The 21,670-nt window shown below is 36.2% G+C and overlaps 1 protein-coding gene across 1 annotated transcript in view; it reads left to right on the forward strand.

Annotated features, from left to right (window-relative positions):
- LOC110200737 (vomeronasal type-2 receptor 26-like) overlaps positions 1-21,670 on the forward strand; it is a 70,488-nt gene that overhangs the window by 5,825 nt on the left and 42,993 nt on the right. Inside the window, 1 exon segment of the mRNA XM_020976151.2 lies at positions 752-812. Coding sequence (XP_020831810.1) covers positions 752-812 — 61 coding nt within the window.

Below are 21,670 nucleotides of genomic sequence, written 5' to 3' on the forward strand. Positions count from 1 at the left end.
AGGAGACAGAAGTAATTATGCAAACAGAAGGTTTGGTATGGAATCACTCCCTGTCTCATCTGGGCTGGCTCTTTGCAGGAGTTGGTGTTTAGATCCGTGGGTCAATTTTCTGCTTATTTGTATCAAGTGACTTTCTGCTTCTCTAAATTCTGTAAAGTCTTGAATCTTTTTGTTTTTTCCATAGTGGAACCAGGTAGTCTCCCTTGTTCCTCACTTTAACTCCTATCTTCAAGCTTTCATTTGTAGCCAGAGCATCAATATCAGTGTCATTGAGGTTTTCATTATGTCAATCATCCCAATTTGGAAAAAAATGGTCTTGAAGAAGTGGTGTCACATTTTATTGTTTCACAACATAGGACTCATTCTGGATTCCAAATAACTATGCCTGTACCCACCTCTTGCACTCACCATAGTCTTTTTGCCTAAGGCCATAATGGCCCATCTCCACTCCTTTTTTCCCTTTCTACTCTCTCAACAATCATAGTCTTTACTCAGTGTTGGCTGTCCCTTGGAACTCATGTTCCAAGGTATGTAGCTGATGCTGTCTTTGTTGATGGAGCTGTACCTCAGAGAAAAGGACTTCTGCTGCAGTAAACTCAAGGTCACATCCTTGGCTCTCACTGCAGTTACACAATCCTCCTCCATAATTATGCTCTTTATCAACCTCTCCCATTTCCAACTCCAATGGGCTTTGCTGTTTGGTATCCTGGTTCTAGTATGTCTTCTCTAGTAATTTTGTCTTCTTATGTAGCAACCCTCTTGCCAAGAGATTACAGGACTTACCATCCTGCTACTCCATAGTCACGTTCCTGGTAACACTGTATGTCCCCCTTTTCTCTGTCTTCCATTTCCATTCTTCTTATACGTGAAATTTCTCACTCTGCTTTTCTATGTCACAAAATAGTTTTCCTTTTCCTTTCACATCCTTTCTGGTTTAGGTAACAGCTCAATGTTTGTGCAATAAATGGAATTTGATAGTGTCCCTTTATTGCCTATTTTCCCAAATATTTTCTTTTTATAAGTATTAGAAATAATTGTCCTTCAAATAGTAGAATTAACTTATGAATCAATTTTGCCCTGGAATTTTTTTTTCTTAGAGAGTTCATTAATGTCTTATTTGATATAGATAGATAGATAGATAGATAGATAGATAGATATAGATATATAGATATATGCACAATTATAAAGGTACAGTTATTTAAATATTCTATTTCCTCTTTTTTAATTGGAAAATTTTACATTTTTGTAAGTATTTATCTATGTCAGCCAGCTTGTCATATTTTTTGGCACATATTTTGGCCAAATTAGTTTCTAATAATTGCTTTAATTTTCACTTATTTTGTGTTGGTTTCACTCTCTTCATTTTTGATGCCAGTAATTTGGTTTCCTTTTTTTAAAAATCAAATCAACCAAATACTCATGTATTTTATTGGGTTTTTTTACACAAATTACTTCCCTTTTTATTTATTAATTTAATAATTTTATTATTCTCCCTTTATTTTTCAGGATGTCCAATTTGGTGTTTAATTGGTCATTTTCAATTTGTTGTTTTTTCTATTTTCTTTTTAGTTGCATGCCCAATTCATTGATCTGCTCTTTCTATATCATATTGATGAAATTATTTAGAGAGAAAAATTTTCCTCTAAGTGCTCTTTTGGTGCTCTCCCATAACTTTTGGGTTATTTTATCATAATTATCATTCTTTTTAATCAAATTATTGATTGTTTCTATGATTTGTTCTTTCACCCACTTATTCATCCATATTAAGTAATTTAGTTTCCAATTATTTTTTAATCTATCTTTATATGGCTCTTTATTGAATGTATTTTTTATTGCATTATGATCTGAAAAGGTTGCATTTATTATTTCTACTTTCCTGCTTTTGATTGTGAGGTTTTTATCCTCTAATACATGGTCAATTTTTTTGTAGGTGGCACTGAGAAAAATGCATGTATTTTTTTCTCTATTGGCACTTAGTTTCCCCAGACATCCATCACGTTCATTGTCTCATTAATTCTTAATCAAGCAGGGTTGATTTTCAACTGGTAAGAAAGCCAAATCTTTCAAGAATATACAAGAATTGAGAGGATTCCATGAGTTTTCTTTGGTTTATAAGAGAAAGGCAAGAGACCATCATTGTATTAATTATCTTTTAGACATAATTACTAAAATTGATTATTAATTAGCCAGAAATTATGTCTCTTGGACTATTCCTATATTACAACTGCCATTTCCTTGACCTGGCAGCTCTGGAATTTTGCTATAATATTCCCGGGGGTTTTCACTTTGGGATCCCTTTTAGGAAGTTACTATTGGATTCTTTGAATTTCTATTTTATCCTTTGTTTCTAGGATTCAGGGTAGTTTTCTTTGATAATTTCTTGAAATATTATGTCTAAGCTCTCTTTTTTTCATGACTTTCAGGTAGTCCAGTAACTCTTAAATTATCACTCCTGGATCTATTTCACAGGTCAATTATTTTTAAATTGAGATATTTTTCATTTTCTTCTATTTTTATATATTTTTGAACGTGTTTTATTGTTCCTTGATGTCTCATGACCTTATTCTAATTATTAATTAATTATTTTCTTCAGTGAGCTTTTATACCTCCTTTTCCATTTTGACAATTGTAATTTTTAAAGGAGTTTTCTATGTTGAATTTTGTAAATTATTTTCCATTTTTTGTGCTCTTTTCCCCCAACTTTCCTCTTTGTTCATGAATCTCTTGCCTCAATCTGATTTCTTTTTTCTACATTTTTTTCCCTTTCTCTCTTATTTGATTTTTAAAAGCCTTTTTGAGTTCTTCAAGGAATTCTTTTTGGGCCTGAAACCAATTCATTTTCTTTGAAGCTTCAAATCTAGCTGTTTTGATATTATTTGCGTTTTTGTTTCAATCTTCTCTGTCACCATCGAAACTATCTATAGTCAGCTTCTCTTTTTTTAGTTATGGTTTGTATTAATTTTTCATCCTACTTTCTTTTACCTTTATGTTAAAGTCAGATACTGTTTTGGGGGTGGAAGGTCATTGTCCCAAGCTTCTTGTGCTAGGGCTATAAGGGATTTGGGCCTTGCTGCTCTCTTGCTGGTGTACAAACTGCTACTGGCATGCCTGTAAACCACCTAGGCTTGTGTATAATTCACCTTTACCTTCATAACACAGATGTTTCTTGCTGACTTTCTAAGTTGTCTTTGGCTGGAAAATTATTTGACCTTATCTTATTGTTGTTTTTGTCACCCACAATTTCATTTTGAGATATTATTTCAGAGTTTCTCTTAGGAGAATTTGGGAGACATTAGTTCTTGCCTTACTCTGTCACCTTAGCTCTATTTTGCAACAATAAAAAAAAAAACCTTAAAGTGTCAATCATGACCAAGATTTATTTCTCATCTTGAATTTAAACTACTTTTGTCTCTAATTTTACTGTCATTTTATTTTTGTTATTAGTTGATTTCAAAGAAACATTAAGCCCAATTATGGTTGACTTTGAGGCGAATACCAGACACAACATTTCATACCATGGGAGAATACTCACATGAGGTTAGGGAAACCATGTCAGTTTGAAATACATTTATACAGCATAATCTGGAGAAAGTAACAAAGGTAGCTTCAACTTTTATTGAAACATTTTAAAGAAAAATGACATAAAACCTCCAAATGCATTGTAGAAGTGAAAGAGACCTTAGTATTCCTAGGCTGAGGAATACAAGAGCAGTTTCAGGGGGAAAAAAAGTGGGCCATGACAGGAGGTCAGTAGAATCTCAAGAAACATTGACGATTACCTCATCAGTGATTCATAGCAGCAGTGGACAATGTGGATTTGCAATGAGTCCAAGTGACTCAGCAAATGTTTCAGCAAACAATTTTCCAGCTCAAGACAACTTGGATGGTGTAAAAGGTCATTCTCATTAAAATGGTCAGGGTGGAGCACAGTACAGACTGCTTAGGTGCCAGTAGCAGGCTTTGTAGGCAGCTGCATCCTTGGCTGTAGCAGCATTATGAGCTTCAGCCCACAGATTGTTGGGAGATCATTGACAGAAAACTGATTGGAAGGAGATTCCAGAGTACCCTTTGTAGGCGCTGGGTTCAGGACATGGTTGCATTGCCCCTTAACATTTCCCAGTCTTAGGCTTAAAAGGGGAAAAAAACATGCTTTTGCTGGCTAGCAGGGGTTGTGTTCCAAGTTCAAGCATGGAGAGGAATGCTTGTGGTCAGTCATGTTAGAGTATGGTCCCTGGCCTCAATTTCAAGATGTAGAGGATAACTGGCACTTATAGGTACAAGACAGCAGGGGCCAGTTCACAGTCCAAGGGCCAGGAGGAGTGCTAGCATCGGCAGGTAAAGGGGAACAAGGACCTCAATCTTCCTTTCTCAGAACTAGATAGACCTAGTCATAAAATAGAAAAGAAAGAAATTAAGGAGATAAGTAGAATTTTAGGAAAGTTGAATATGATTGTTGTTTGGGGAAAATTTATTGAGAATGAAAAGTAGTATACCTCTTCTCATGTGTACATGGCATCATCATAAAAATTAACTATGTATTAGGGCATAACAACTATAAGTCCAAATGCAGAAAACCAAATTATTAAGTGCATCCTTTTTATAACATAAACCAGTAAAATTATATTTAATAAAGGTCTGTTGGAAAATGGATTATAGTTAGTAGGAAATTACATAATTTGATCAAACTAGAAGGAGAAAAAATAAGAAATGTCCAACTAAGCACCAAAGAAGAGATTAATACAATTGAATATAACCATTTAACTTAGATATTAGACTGAATTGGTTTTATGAAAAAAAAAGCTATGAACAAGATGAACCATAGGTCCATTCGATTAAAAAATAAAAAAGAGGAAAACCAAATTACCAGTATCAAATGTAAAAAGGCAAACTCAGCTTAAATGAAGATGAAATTGAAGCAATTATTAGGAGCTGCTTGGATCAATTATATTTTAATAAATTTGAAATCTAGGTAAAATGTCTGATCTAACCATTCTACAGAGTAACTCAGAACTATATCACAATGGGTATACAACTGTTCCTAGCCTTTGACCCAGCAATACTCCTACAAGTCTATCTCCCAAAGACATCAAGAAGCACCTGTATGTGCAAAAATATGTATAGTAGCTCTTCTAAGATTGGCATAGAATTGGAAATTTAAGGGATGCCCTTCAATTAAGCAATAATCAAACAAGTTGTGTTATATGATTGTGATGAAATATTATTTTGCTGTAAGAGGAATGATCAGGTGGATGCTTTCAGAAAAACCTGGGAAGATACACATGAACTGAGGAAAAGTGAAATGAGCAATATCAGGAGAACATTTTATACAGTAACAGCCACAATGCACAATGATTCACTGTGAATGACATAGCTACTCTTAGCAATGTTATGACAGAAGATAATTCTGAAAGACTTTTGATGAATGCTATCAATCTCCAGTAAGTGAAGTAATAGTGTCTAAATGCAGATTGAAACATACTTTCCCCCCCTACTTTATTATTCTTGGGATTTGTTTTGTTTTGTTTTGTTTTTGGCCTGAATTTTCTTTTGAAATGTGGCTAATACGAAAATGTTTTGCATGACTGCCCATGTGTATAATCCATATGAAATTTCTTTTGATCTCAAGGCAGAAAGCAGGGAGTCAGATAATTTGGGAAAAATACTAAAAAGTAAATGTTAACAAGTTTTATATATACACACACACACACACATATATATGTATATATGTATGTATATATATGTATACATGTATGTATATATATATATATGTATATATGTATGTATATGTGTGTGTGTGTGTGTGTATATATACATATATATATGTATATAAAATCTAGAAAAATGAAATAAAAATTAAATGCAACTCCCAGACCCCCAAAACAAACCAAGATGAATTGAATTAATCCAGTGGAAATACCACTTCAGGATAATGCTTCAGATATAGAAATTCTTTATGGATAGATAATTCCCTCAGAACACAGAGGGATGACTACCCAGCAAGGTCTCTTACCAGGGCAGATTTAGATCTTAAAGAGTATCTTTGTGAGGAGCATTAAGATAATTCTATATCGTTGTCTAGCTCAGGTATAGGGACACAAAAAATCTGCATGTCACAGGAAGGTTAGAATTTTCTGCCCAGTTTTTAGTCTAACTTATGATGTACAAGGTAATGTGTGCTTTTTGTATAACTGAATAAATTAATAAACCATACATATTGAAAGAATCTTTAATTTTAATGCTGTATTTGCTTTTTATTGGCATTATACCTGTTTTGTAGTACCTTTTCTAAATCCTGCTTATTTTGTTATATGTCCTATTATGTGGTTTAGTAGGTTTTCCATAGTTGTTATTTCTATCCTTATTTGCTTTTATTTAGTGTATTTTCACGTGCCACTGAGAAATGTGCATGTGGTACATGCTGTCAGTTTTTTGGATTCTAAGTCATTGACACAATCTATTAAGAGTGGCTTGGTTTTGCATTATTTTTGTTGAAAGATTTGTTTTGATCTATTGTCTTTCTTGAACACACATTTCCTTCATTTAATATTATTTCTCATAAACATCTGATGCTTTTCCTGTCTTCTATTGTATGGTGTTCCCTTGTTTGTAGTATAGGTTATCAGATCATTTCAGGAACCCACACAGGAGAGGACATATTTTATTTTTTTCAAAAACTTAATGATTTATTTGTTACATATTGAGTTCCAAGTAGTATCTCACTCTTCCGCCCTGGTCTTCATTCCAGAAGGCCAACATTCAAGATAGATTTAAATCTGGAACAATACAATAAATGCTTCCATATATCAGTTCTTTTTCTGAAGATGGATAGCATTTTCCCTCATAAGTCTTTCTCTTTTTTTAAGATTCATTAATTTATTTTTTGATTTCAACATTCACTTCCACAAGATTTTGAGTTTCAAATTTTCTCCCCCTCTCATCCCTCCCCAACCACAAGACAATATTCATTCTGAATACTCTTTCCCCTAATCTGCCCCCCCTTTTATCCCCCCCACCTTCTCTTACCCCTTCCTCTTGTATTTTCCTGTAGGGCAGGATAGATTTCTATAGCCCATTGCCTGTCTTATTTCACAGTTGCATGGGAAAACAATTTTTTAACATTTGTTTTTAAAGCTTTGGGTTCTAAATTTTCTCCCTTCCTCCCTCCCCACCCAACTTCATTGAGAAGGCAAGCAACTTAATACAGGTTATACATGTGTAGTCACGCAAAATACTCCAATGGTAGTCATGCTGTGGGAAAATAACCATATTTCTCTTCATCCTATCTTGCCCCCCATTTATTCTATTCTCTCTTTTGACCCTGTCCCTTCTCAGAAGTGTTTGCTTCTGATTAACACCTCCCCCAACCTACCCACCCCTCTATCATCCTCCTGCTTTCTTGTCCACTTCTCCAACTTTCCTGTAGGGTAAGAGAGATTTCCATACCCAATTGAGTGTGTATGTTGTTCCCTCCTTAAGTAAAATCCTATGAGAATAAGATTCAGTCATTTCCTCTCACCTTCCCCCACTTCCCCTCTACTGTAAAAGCCTTTTCTTGTCTGTTTTATGTGAGATAATTTACCCCATTCTACCTCTTCCTTTCTCCTTCTCCCAGTATAATCATCTCTCACCCCTTAATTTTATTCTCAAGGTATCACCCATTCATCTTCAACTCACCCTGTGCTCTCTATCTATCAATATATCTATACATATAATTTCCCCCCCCCCCAACTACCTTAATACTGACAAAGGTCTCATGACTTACAAAAATCATCTTTCCATGTAGGAATGTAAACAGTTCAACCTTAATAAGTCCCTTATGATTTCTCTTTCCTGTTTGCCTCTTTATGCTTCTCTTGAGTCATGTATTTGAAAGTCAAATTTGCTATTCAGCTCTGGTCTTTTCATCAAGAATGCTTGAAAGTCCCCTATTTCACTGAATGTCTTTTTTTTTTCCACTGAAGGATTATACTCAGTTTTTCTGGGTAAGTGATTCTTGGCTGTAATCCTATCTCTTTTCAACACTTGAATATTATATTCCAAGCCCTATGGTCCCTTAATGTAGGAGTTGCTAAATCCTGTGTTATCCTGATTGTGTTTCCACAATACTTGAATTATTTCTTTCTTGCTGCTTGCAATATTTTCTCCTTGACCTGGGAACTCTGGAATTTGGCTATAATATTCCTAGGAATTTTCCATTGTGGATATCTTTCAGGAGATGATTGGTGAATTCTTTCAATTTCTATTTTGCCCTCTGGTTCTAAAATATCAGGGCAGTTTTCCTTGATAATTTCTTGAAAGATGATGTCTAGGCTCTTTTTTTGATCATGGCTTTTCAGATAGTCCAATAATTTTTAAATTATTTCTCCTGGATCTATTTTCCAGGTTACTTGTTTTTTCTAATATTTCACATTGTTTTCTATTTTTTCATTCTTTTGATTTTGTTTTACAGTGTCTTGATTTGTCATAAAGTCACTAGCTTCCAATTGCTCCATTCTAATTTTTAAGGAAGTATTTTCTTCAGTGATCTTTTGGACTTCCTTTTCCATCTGACAAATTTTGCTTTTTAACGCATTCTTCTCCTCATTGGCTTTTTGGACCTCTTTTGCCATTTGGGTTAGGCTATTTTTTAAGGTATTATTTTCATCAGTATTTTGGGGGACTCTGTTTTAACAAGCTGTTGACTTGTTTTTCATGATTTTCTTGCATCACTCTCATTTCTCTTCCCAGTTTTTCCTCTACTTCTATTATTTGCCTTTCAAAATCCTTTTTGAGCTCTTCCATGGCCTGTGACTGATTCATATTTTTCTTGGAGGCTTTGGATGTTGGAGCTTTAACTTTGTTGTCTTATTGTGTTTGTATATTTTGATCATCTTTGTCACCAAAGAAGGGTTCTATGGTCTGACTTTTTTTTTGCACTGTTTGCTGATGATCCTGGCCAGTTACTTGAGTTTTAAACTCTTTGTTAAGGTAGGGGTCTTATTCCAGTGTGGAGAATGTACTTTTGCAAGCTTCAGGGGTTTTGTGCAGCTGTTTTCAAAGATACTTCTAGGGACCTTTAAGTTTTCAGTTCTTCCAAGGTGATATGATTAAGGGTGAGATCTTTACTCCTTTCCTGGCCTGTGCTCTGGTCTATGATTGACCACAAGCACTCTTTTCTGCCTTGGAGCTGTCAGGAGGATTCTCTCTGTACCACAACTGCAAGCTCCACCATGCCAGTGCTCCTCCTCACCCCAGGATCACTACCTAGAACTAAGCCCCAGATTCAAGCACAGGCAAAGCAAGAGAATCCTGCCTCAGCTCCAGCAAAGAGATCCCTGCAATGCCCCTCTGATCAGCTACTCAATTCCCCCTCAGTTGGTGGGCCAGAAGCTCTGGAAACAGCTGCCACCCTGGGATTTAGCCAGGACTATGGCTTGGACTGAACTTCTCTCTCACCACAGCACAAATTTTTCCTACTGACCTTCTAAGCTGTCTTTGGCATTTATGGGTTAAGAAGTCTGGAAAGTGGCACAGCTGCCTTGGATTCAGTCCTCTGAGGCCTGATCCAGGTTCACTGAGGCCTGGTCTTTGCCTACTCATGCACCCATGCTGAACTGCATTTCTCTCCCAGGCTGGAGTGATGGACCTTTCTAATCAACCATCCAGGTTTTCTTGGGCTGGAAATTTGCTTCACTGTCTTTTGCGGGTTCTGCTGCTCTAGAATTTGTTTAGAGCCATTTTTTACAGGTATTTTTAAGGGGTTTGGGGGAGAGCTTAAGCAAGTCACTGCTTTTACTCCACCATCTTGGCTCCTCCCCTCTCCATCATAAGTCTTTCATAATAGATTTCAATGTTTATAGTACTCAGAACATCTTAGTCATTCAGAGATAGTATTTGAATCATATCCCTGGTATTGTGTTCAGTGTTCTCTTGGTTTTGTTCATTTCACAATACATGATTTTATGTGAATTTTCCATGCTTTTCTACAATCAACCTGTTTTTCACTTCTTATACCACAATAGTATTCCATTACAATTGTATATCACAAATTATTTAGCCATTCCTCAGTTGATGGACATCCACTCAATTTCAACTCTTTGCAATCCCTAAAAGAGCTGCTATAAATATTTAAGAAAAGATTTGTTTCTTTTTCCTCTGAGTACTTGGCAACTAGACCTAATAGTGGTATTGGGGTCAAATAGTACAGATATGTTTATAGCCCTTTGAGTGTAATTCTGAATTACTCTTCAAAATGGTTGGAGTAGTTCACAATTCCACCAAAAATATAATAATATTCCAATTTTTCCACACCCACTTTCACATTTGTCCTTTCCTCATTTTCTTTTTTCAGTCAATTTGATTTATATGGGGTAGTATCTTATAGTTCTTTTAAATTGTATTTACCTAATCAATAAATGAGGGGGTACTTTTTTTTTAGCATATGACAGTAGAATAGCACCCAACTCCTTGAAAAATATATTTGCTGTCTAACAAGGGGTATAAGAGTGAGCTACTTCATAATTACTCTTCTGAGGGCAAAATTCCCATGACTGTGAGCCATATTTTATACATTTTTTTTTGCCATATACCCAAGCCTAAGAATAAATAGACTTCATTCCATGTCATGATATGGGAAAGCACAATTGTTCTAGGTTCTTGCCTTCCCTCTTAAAGGGATGAAAGACTTGAGAATGATAGTATATACTTCCAAACACCTGGTCATAGCATGTTTAGCTCACAAAGAGATGAGTTTGTGAATCTGGATCAGGATATTTTTGTTATTGGGTTACGGGGGACCTGATTAAAATTAGTGTTTAGGACTAGTTCTTTTATCTCATTCTCAGAAAATTGGGGATGCAGGATACAACAAAGACACTCTGCATATGAAAATTTCTCTTACCTCCAGGACAAACCTGATGCCTGAAAGGCTTATATTAGTGGATTATTTTGTTAGATATCAGGCATCTGGGTGCTCAAATGTTATTGAGAAGTGAATTATTATTTATCTCATGGACTTCTTTCTAATAAAGAAGGTGTGCAATGCCCACCTTGGCAGTAGGTTTCAGTGTGAGGAGGTCTCCATGTCTTGTCTCTCATTGGGTTGGGGCTAGAGACCTCTTCTTTTTGAATAAGCTCTAGGGTATAATTTTTGGTATCAGGGACACGCCGTTCTCCCTGGGATAAATAAAGGAGTATTATGCATGACCCAGAATGGCCTGGGAAAGGAATTGTTAATATTTGTGTTGTTGAAGAAATGAGAAGAATGAGAGAGGACATGTAACTATGTTCAAATATTTAAATAACAGGTTCATGCAGGAGACACTAAAAATATTCTACTTGAATCAACATGAGATAGGACCAATGAATCAATGCTTCAAAGAGTCTGATTTATTGACAAAGTTAAGAAAAATGGTTCTAAAAGTTGTCTAAAAGCAGAATGATCTTTTTGGAGGAAACTGAATTTTCCCTCATTGGAAAGTTTCATGCAAAGACTTGGTTATTGCTCGATGGAGACAGTGGAGAAATGATTCCTGACCAGGTGAATTTCTAGAATTTCCTTCACACAGTTACATTCTATAGGAGTGTAATTTTGTGACCTGAAACTATAATTTTTTTTAATTTTAATTTATTTATTTTTGTTTTCAATATTCACTTCCATAAGATTTTGAGTTTTAAATTTTCTCCCCCTCCCAATTCTCCCCTTCCCCTTGAGAAGGCACACAATCTCATTTTACATATACATTTCATGTTAAGCATATTTTCTTATTAGTCATGCTGTAAAGAACAAATGGAACTAATGGAAGGAACCATGACAATGAAGCAATAAAAGAAAACAACAAAGGAAAAGGAGAACAGATAGCATGCTTCCATCTGTATTCAGACTTCATATTTCTTTCTCTGGGTGTGGATAACAATTTCTATCATTAACTTATTAGAATCACCTTAAATTCTAGTGTTGCTGTGAAAAACCAAGTCTGTCAAAGACAGTCATCCCATAGCGTGGCTTTTACTGTGTACAATGTTCTCCTGGTTCTATTCATTTCATTATGCATCAGTTCATATATGTCTTTCCAAGTTTTTTTGAAGTTTGCCTAATCAACATTTCTTATAGCACAACAGTATTCCATTATGTGCATATACCACAAATTGTTCAGCCATTCCCCAACTGATGGGCTTCCCCTCAGTTTCCAATTCTTTGCCACCACAAAAAGAGTTGCTATAAATATTTTTGTACATGTGGGTTCTTTTCCCATTTTTATGATTTATTTGGGATACAGACCTAGAAGTGGTATTGCTAGGCCAAAGGGTATGCACAACTTTATAACCCTTTGGGGATAGTTCCACATTGCTCTCCACAATGGTTGGATCATTTCACAACTCCAACATCAATGTATTAGTGTTCCATTTTTCCCACATCTCCAACATTTGTCATTGTCCTATTTTGTGATGTTAGCCAATATGATAGGCCTGATGTGGTACCTCAGAGTCGTTTTGATTTGTATTTCTCTAATTATTAGTGATTTAGAAATTTTTTCATATGACTATAAATAGCTTTAATTTCTTCCTCTGAGAACTGCTCGTTCATATCCTTCGACCATTTATCAATTGGGGAATGAGTTGCATTCTCATAAATTTGACTCAGTTTTCTATATATTTTAGAAATGAGGCCTTTATTAGAGACACTGCTTGTAAAAATTGTTTCCCAGCTTTCTACTTCCCTTCCAATCTTGGCTGCATTGGCTTTGTTTGTGAAAAAAGTTTTAAATTTAATGTGATCAAAATTGTCCATTTTGCATTTCATAATGTTCCCTATCTCTTGTTTGGTCATAAATTCTTCCCTTCTCCATAGATCTGAAAGGTAAACCTCTCCTAGTTTGCTTGTAATATCAGTTTTTTTTACCTAACTCGTGTATCCATTTTGACTTTATCTTCGTATAGGGAGTGAGATGTTCATCTATGCCCAGTTTCTGCCACACATTTTTCCAGTTTTCCCAGTAGTTTTTGCTGAATAGTGATTTCTTATCCCAGAAGCTGTAATCTTTGGAATAGTAGATTATTATAATCACTGACCATTGTGTCCTGCATACCTAACCCATTCCACTGATCCACCACTCTATTTCTTAGCCAGTACCAAGTAGTTTTGATGACTGCTGCTTTAAAATGCAGTTTGCAATCAGGTACTGCTAGATCACCTTAGTTTTCATTTCTTTTCATTAGTTCCTTTGATATTCTGAACCATTTGTTCTTCCAGATGAATTATGTTATTTTTTTAGCTCTATAAATTAATTTTGGTAGTTTGATTGGCATCGCATTGAATAAGTAATTTAATTATATCCTGCAACTTTGCTAAATTTGTTTATTATTTCAAGTATTTTTTTTTACTTGATTCTCTAGGATTCTCTAAGTATACCATCATATCATCTGCAAAGAGTGATATCTTTGTTTCTTCTTTGCCTATTTTAATTCCTTCATTTTTTTTTCTTCTCTCATTGCTACACCCAACATTTCTGGCACAATATTGAATAACAGTGGTGATAATGGACATCCTTGTTTCACCCCCAATCTTATTGCAAATCCCCAATTCACCCCAATTGCATATAATGCTTGCTGATGGTTTTTGATAGATGCTATCTACCATTTTAAATTAGGCTCCATTTATTCCTATGCTTTTTAGTGTTTTTAATAGGAATGGGTGTTGTATTTTGTCAAATGCTTTTTCCGCATCTATTGAAATAATCATATGATTTCGATTACTTTTGTTGTTGATATGGTCAATTATGCTGACAGCTTTTCTAACACTGAACTAGCCTTGCATTTCTAGTGTAATTCCTACCTGGTCATAGTGTACTATCCCCGAGATAAATTGTTGCAATCTCTTTGCTAATATTTTATTTAAAATTTTCGCATCCATATTCATTAGGGAAATTGGTCTATAATTTTCTTTCTCTGTTTGGCTCTTCCTGGTTTAGGTATCAGCACCATATTTGTATCATAAAAAGAAGTTGGTAGGACTCATCCTTCACCTATTTTTCCAAATAGTTTATATTGTATTGAAATTAATTGTTCTTTAAGCGTTTGATAGAATTCACTTATATGTCCATCTGGCTGTGGTTTGTTTAAGTATATTATTTCCTCTTCCATTAATCTGGGCAATTTGCAGTTCTCAAGGAGCTCACAGTCTAATGGGGAGACAACTCTGTACAAACAAGCTCCATAAGGGATAAATAGGAAGTACAAGAGGAGAGCACTGGAATGGAGAGGGGGGCTGGGAAAGGCTTCCTGGAGGAGCTGGGACTTGAAGGAAACCAGGAGGTGGAGATGAGGAGAGAGGGTGCTCTAGGCATGGAGGCAGTCAGAGAAGATGCCCAGGGGGAGAGATGGAGGGTCTTGTTCATGAAACAACAGCCTGGAGCTTGGTGATGGGAATAAGGTGTAGGAAGACTGCAAAGGGACAAGGAGACAGGCATGAAGGCTTTGAAGGCCAAACAGCATTTTGTATCCGATCCTGCAGGCCATTGGGAGCCACCAGAGTTTATCTGAGTAGCAGGGGTGACTGGGTCTGAGCAGCACTTCAGGAATGTCTCTTCTTAGGGTACGTGATTGTTCTCCATAATTTTGAAATATTCATTTTCAATTGAGACAAAGTCTACCCCAGCACAAGCAAAGCTTAATATTGCAAAATCCTAAGGAACAAATATGAGAGAGACGTGAAAATATGCCTCTGTTCACTTTCTCTGAAGAGGTTGGCACCCATAGGTGGGGAATATTGCATATGATACCATATAACATTGGTTGGTTTTGCTGACTTTTTTCTCTTCCTTTTCTATTTTTTTTTCAATAAAGCATAGCTCATTTGGAGGAGATAGGGAAGAAATCAGGGAAATCTAGTGAATATAAAAGCGAAAGCTAACAGTAAAAATTAATTAAAAAAAAAAAGTCCTAACCTTGCTTTCCAAATTGGCTGGCTTGCAAGCAGCTCTACTTAGTAGGTCAGGAAAAGGGGCTACATTTGGAATCAGAGGACCTGGGTTCCAATTCTGACGGCAGTTTCCTCACCTGTAAAATGAAAGTGTTAGACTGGATGGATTCCTGGGTCTCTTCTGACTCTCACACTATGATCCTATGAGATCCGTCATCCCATGACCATAATTCAGGAATAGTGGCAAAGACCATGTGATAGTGAGCTTGGAGGAGAGGCTTTAGGAGAAGGTTGAGGGAGAGAGTCAGGGTCTGGGGAGGTTGGTGAGAACAGCTCCAAATCTTCTCTAAGCCCCACTGAGACTGAGAATTCCAGAAAGCCTTACTCTGACACTTGTAAGTCTGAGAATACAAGCACCTGGGGGGGCAGGAATTGATTCATTTATTTTGTCTTTGTTTCAAAGTGTCTAGTACATATTCACCATGCAATGAATGTTTGTGAAATTTATTTGAAATAAATTGGCCCCAATTTAATGAGACTGGCCTTTGGGGCTGGGGAAGGTCAGATGATCCTGGGAGGGTCCTACCTTCCCTTATCCCGAGCAGATATTTCCCCCCTCTCCCCAACATTCTTCCCCTGCTTAATCTGATAGAGCTCTGGGATCATTAGATTTAGAGGCAGAAGAGACCTTCGAGGTCACGTGATTCAACACCATCATTTTAGAAAGTAAGGTACCGAGCAACAGAAGTTAAGTGACTGCTCCAGGGTCATGTGGGATACTAAATGGTAGAACCAGTCTCATGCTTTCTTCAGCTTTCATGGCTGTTTGGTGTTCAAAGCCCTCCCTAACCCAGCCCCTCCTGCCCTTCCAGTCTTTTCACTCCTTCCTCCCAGGATGTACTCTAATCCAGTGACACTGGCCTCCCTGCTGTTCCACCTAAAAGATACTCCACCTCTTGGCTCCAGGCATTCTCTCTGGCTGTCCTCGTGCCTGGAATGCTCTCTCTCCTCTGCTCCAACTACTGACATAACAACTACTGGCTTCCTCTAAGTTCCAACTAAAATACCACCTTCCACAGGAAGCTGTTCCCACCCCCTCTTAATTTCAGTGCCTTCCCTCTGTTAATTATTTCTTATTTATCCTGTATATAGCTTGCCTTCTACATATATATATATATATATATATATATATATATATATATATATATATATATATATATATATATATATATATATATATATATATGTATATGTATGTATATTGTATATATGTTTGCACATTTTCTGCCTTATTAGAAGGTAAGCTCCTTGAGGGCAAGATTGTAAACTCCATGTCTTTTGCCTCTTTTTGTAACCCCAGTGTTTAGCACAGGGCCTGGCACCTAGTAGGAGCTTAACAAATGTTTACTGAAGTGAATTAAAAATTACACTGCTGTCTCAGTCCATAAGCATTTATTAACTCCATCAGTTTGTTGGACTTTGGTTGAAATACAGGCTCTGCCTATTACCCTGTGGTGGACCTCGGGCAACGGTCAATCAAGAAGGGAGTACAAGACATGATCAAAGGTGAGAAGGATTTTTTAAGGAAAGATTACGTGCCAGGCGCTGTGCTAAACAGCAGGGCTCAAATAAAGACAAGCAGAGAAAACTAGCTCCTGCTCTTAAGGAAATCCTGGTCTGGCTGGTGAGAAACTAAGCTCATTGCCAGTCAAACGGACTCATTGCAGCTGAATACATTTCCCGATTACACAGAAAATCATGTATCTCATCAACACTGGCACTGTATACCGATCACATCTAAAAACTCACATGAAGTTATCAAATATGAAGCAGTTACATCTAATTAAAGAAATAATAACAACAGTTAATGCATTAATATAGAATTTTCCCTATGCCAAGCACTGGGCTAAGCACTGTACAAGTGTGATCCCCAAGAAGACCCGAGGATGTGTTATTGTTATCCTGTTACAGAATAGCAAACTGCAGTAAACAGACATAAGGCATCTTGCTTGGGGTCAGAGAGCTAATAAATTTCTTAGTACCTAATAGCAAATATCTTTTATATTAGGTTCTGATTTACCATAATTATCCTGATAGGAGAAGACAGAGACCACATTCTGATTCCCTTTAACAGATTTTGACTTAAATGAAATCTGAATTTATAATCGCTGATTGTGACATTTAGACCTCCAAAGCCCCAGCTACTGTTAACTCAAAAGAAAAAATATTGTCATCCATAAATCCACATATATGTGAATATAGGTACATATATATGTACATTTATATATGTATGTGTATGTGTGTGTGTGTAAAGATATGTGGTGACATTTCCCAGCTCCATCTAATTGTTTCCTCTACTTTTTTGAAGAGCTAGATCAATTCTCAATTTTCTGCCTCCTTTACCTATCTTTTAGACTTCTCCAGTTAAGAAGCTGGCCTAGCTATTTACCTTCATTTCTCAATATAGACATATACTTAGAAATATACATATACATATATATGTGTGTGTGTGTGTGTGTGTGTGTATGTGTGTATATAAATACATATATATAAATATATATATATATATACACATATATATACATATATATGTATGTATATATATACATATATACATATATAAAGTTTTACAAACAATTTGAATTTCCATGTGTTATCAGTAGGCTAAGTGTTTTTAAGGAGTTCTAATGATTTTAAAAATTGAATGACAGTGATCATGGGGGAAATGCAGAAATAAATGTGAACTACAGAAAAAGTTGTTAGAGAATTTTCAGCTCAGAATAAGAAGTACAAAACTTTAGTCAACTGAGAAAAAAATTTTTCAAAAATACAATACAAAGAAAAAATTACTTCCATGAGACAAGAAGATATGCAGTCCAAACAGGAATTACTTTACACATTAACAACAGCTTAAAAAATTCTATAAAAATTTCAGCTTATGCTATTGATGTTCATTTTAACCTGCTGCAGCTGTAACAATATGGCATAGTGGATATAGGTATACAATTTTTATTTTTTAAAAATGTCGCATAACACATTTACATGTTGGTACAAAAAAAATATAAAGCAAGTAATGTAACTTCTACAGTTTTGACTGTAAATTGAGGCAATCAGGTGAAAAAATGGTATGAAGATGTTTATTTAAAAAATTAAACTATGTTACTGATTTCGCATGAGTTAGGTCATTCAGTACTCAGGTTTGGGCAAAGCAAGGAATTTCTGTTTCAGAAAGGAGGAATACATATGTGCAATATTTTAAACTGATCATTGTTCTCCTGGCCAAAGCTCTGAATTGGGTTTGGGTCTGAAAAGCAAACTTGTGGCCTTGCCCCAAGCTGGAGTTCCAGTAGATTGCTGTTGGATTCAGACTGTGTACAGAAGCTTAATTTTATCCCTTAATTTTATTCTCCAGATATGACCCCTTAATCTTCAACTCACCCTGTGCCCTCTATCATCTATCTATCTATCTATCTATCTATCTATCTATCTATCTATCTATCTATCTATCTATCTATCTATTTATCTATCTATCTATCTATCTATCTATCTATCTATCTATCTATCTATCTATCTATAATTTTTCCCCCTCCAACTATCCTAATACTGACAAAGGTCTCATGAGTTCTAAATATCATCTTTACGTACAGGAATGTAAACATTTCAACCTCAATAACTCTCTTATGGTTTCTCTTTCCTGTTTATTTCTTCATGTTTCACTTGAGTCCTGTATTTGAAAGTCAAATTTTCTATTCAGCTCTGGTCTTTTCATCAAGAATGTTTGAAAGTCCTCTATTTCACTGAATGATCATTCTTCCCCTGAGGGATTATACTCAGTTTTGCTGGGTAGGTGATTCTTGGTTGTAATGCTATCTTCTTTACCCTCTGGAATATTACATTCCATGCTCTGTGGTCCTTTAATACAGAAGCTGCTAAATCTTGTGTTATCCTGATTGTGTTTCCACAATACTTGAATTGTTTCTTTCTGGAAGCTTGTAATATTGTCTCCTTGACCTGGGAGCTCTGGAATTTGGCTACAATATTCCTAGGAGTTTTCCTTTGGGGATCTCTTTCAGGAGGAGATTGGTGTATTCTTTCAATTTCTATTTTGCCCTCTGGTTCTAAAATATCAGGGCAGTTTTCCTTGATAGTTTCTTGAAAGATGATGTCTAGGCTCTTTTTTTGATCATGGCTTTCAGACAGTCCAATAATTTTTAAATTCTCTCTCCTGGATCTACTTTCCAGGTCAGTTGTTTTTCCAATGAGATATTTCACATTGTCTTCTTTTTTTTCATTCTTTTGGGTTTGTTTTACAGTGTCTTGATTTCTTATAAAGTCATTAGCTTCCAATTGCTCTATTCTAATTTTTAAGGAAGTATTTTCTTCAGTAAGCTTTTGGACTTCCTTTTCCATTTGGTCAATTTTTCTTTTTAGGGAATTCTTCTCCTCATTGGCTTTTTGGACCTCTTTTTAATAGATTTCTTAATTCCAGACAGTAAATGTCTTTTATATTAGGTTCTGATTTACCATAATCATCCTAATAGGAGAAGACACAGACCACATTCTGATTTCCTTCAGGACAGATTTTGATATAAATCAAATCTGGATTTATAATCTGAATTTATAATCCCTAACTATAATACTTAAACCTCCAAGGCCCTAGCTACTATTAACAAGTCAAAAGAAAAAAGATTACCTTCTATAAATCCATCTATAGGTATAGTTGTGTATTTTTGCATGTGTATATATGGGCATGTGAGGGTTGTCACGACACTCTACGTAGGGAAAGTCTGCAATGAGGAGACCATTTACTGAAGTGGTGTCAGCCTAGTCTTTAGTGCCAGCATAATGCTTGGCGCAGTATCAGGACATGATGAATGCTTATTACAGATAAATTACCTAACCCTGATGTTGGTTTAGTGAGGATGAGAGTGAAGAGTCTGACTTGACCCCAATTCAGGCATGACAGCTGCGGTATGAGAAAAGTGATTACTTCTCTATTATATTAATTGTTTGGTTGCTTGTTGTCGTTAGTTCTTAAAGAAGACTAAAATATCCACCATATGCTAGGGTTCAGTTTCACTGTGGCTGATTGTGGTTGATCAGACCAATATGAGCTCACGAAATCCTACCACAGGTCTGACACAAATAGTCCTTGTGAACATTTGGGGTGGATTCTCCAAATTTGCACATTTTGCACTTATTCTGAACTATTTCAGTTCTACTTTGCTCATAGAGCACAGCACCTTCTCTCCTGTGGGCCTGCCATACTGATGGTTATTATATTGTTAACCAACTATTAACTTTAGGATCCAGTTTTTTCTTTTTTTTTTAATTGCTTTATTCATGACCCACATCACTTCCCTGTCTACTGTTTATAAGGTTGCCCCAAATCTTCCCCACCCATGAAGAAGACCTCATTTCTGTTTAGAGTGGAAACAGAATTTAATTAAAAAGAATTTCAGTCATAAAGCAGAAGGCTTATGCTTTTGGAATCTCCCCATTGGAGTTAAGGGCAACTCAGCTCATGAAGGAGAATCTACATAGAGTGTTCTGGGCAGGGATGGATTCCATTGTCCAGATTGCTCGAGGTGGCTGAGCCTCATGATCAAACCACATCCTCAGCAGGAGGGGATGAGAGTTTTTAGCTCACCTCCTCATTTGAAAAAGTCTCCCCCTCATTGACTGTTAACCAATCGGGGTTGATTTTCAACTGTCAGGGGCACCACCTTTTCCAAAGATATATAAGCATTCAGTGATCTCCATGGTTTTATCTTTGGTCTGAGAAAGACTATTGATCTTCAATTTATAGATTGATTGCTAGGCTAATTAATAAATTGGTTATTAATTACTCAGAAACGCTGTCTCTCTGGGTTTTCATTCATCTCAGGAATGACACACTTTCAACTTCTATAATCTTTCTCAATTGCCTCTGGGAGGTAACTTCCCTACTGAGCCCATGGTTCCCACTACTGAAGTAACAGGCAGACTTGTGAAAAATGTGATTTATCAATCTAAAAACATTATTGACAATTCTATTATTATTATGATTTTTCGTTCATTCAGCAATGATGTAATGTTTACTTCCAATGGCCAAAGCACTGACGTCAGTGTTATCAAGGCAAGACAAATGTAAAATTCTTCTCAGTCTGGGAACTTTTGGACCTAGGCCTTGTCACTATCATTCACACTTTCTGCCCTTGTCATGTCACACTGTCCTCTGACTGGTGCAATAACAAGAGATTTGGCTTAGGGAGAATGGAAGTAGTTCTCTGGAAAGCCCAAGAAACTTAGCTTGAGAGAGATCAGAGCATCTCAGAACCCATGGAAGCTGTGATGGCTCCAGGGACTGAAGACAGTTAAGGAGATTCACAAACACCATTTTTTTTTATGCTTAAGTTTTTAAAGTTTTCAAGATGAAGGAAGCAGGTGCAGAGTTTCTGGGCAGGATGGTCCTGAGAGACTTTCACTCTCAGACTCTGGTCAACATATTTGCTTGACTTGGACCCAAGAGGCATGAAGACAGTCCTTTCCTAATCCATCCACAGGGAACACAGAGAATAATATCCAGGAGGCAAAAGTGCCCCATGAATATGCCCTGCTCTTTCTCGCTTTTGCCTTTGTTATAAACAGAGGCCTGCTCCATGTCTCACGTTCTTCCATTCCAAATGAGAGGGACTGTTCCAAGCTTGAGCATCTTCAGAAAAGAAAAATTTTAGCAACAGAGAAGGACCCTATAAATGCATGAACAACAACTCCTAGTCACTTTACAGT

Source organism: Phascolarctos cinereus, unplaced genomic scaffold, assembly GCF_003287225.1.
Source record: "Phascolarctos cinereus isolate Bilbo 61053 unplaced genomic scaffold, phaCin_HiC Scaffold_9;HRSCAF=440, whole genome shotgun sequence".
In the NCBI taxonomy this organism is placed as follows: Eukaryota; Metazoa; Chordata; class Mammalia; order Diprotodontia; family Phascolarctidae; genus Phascolarctos; species Phascolarctos cinereus.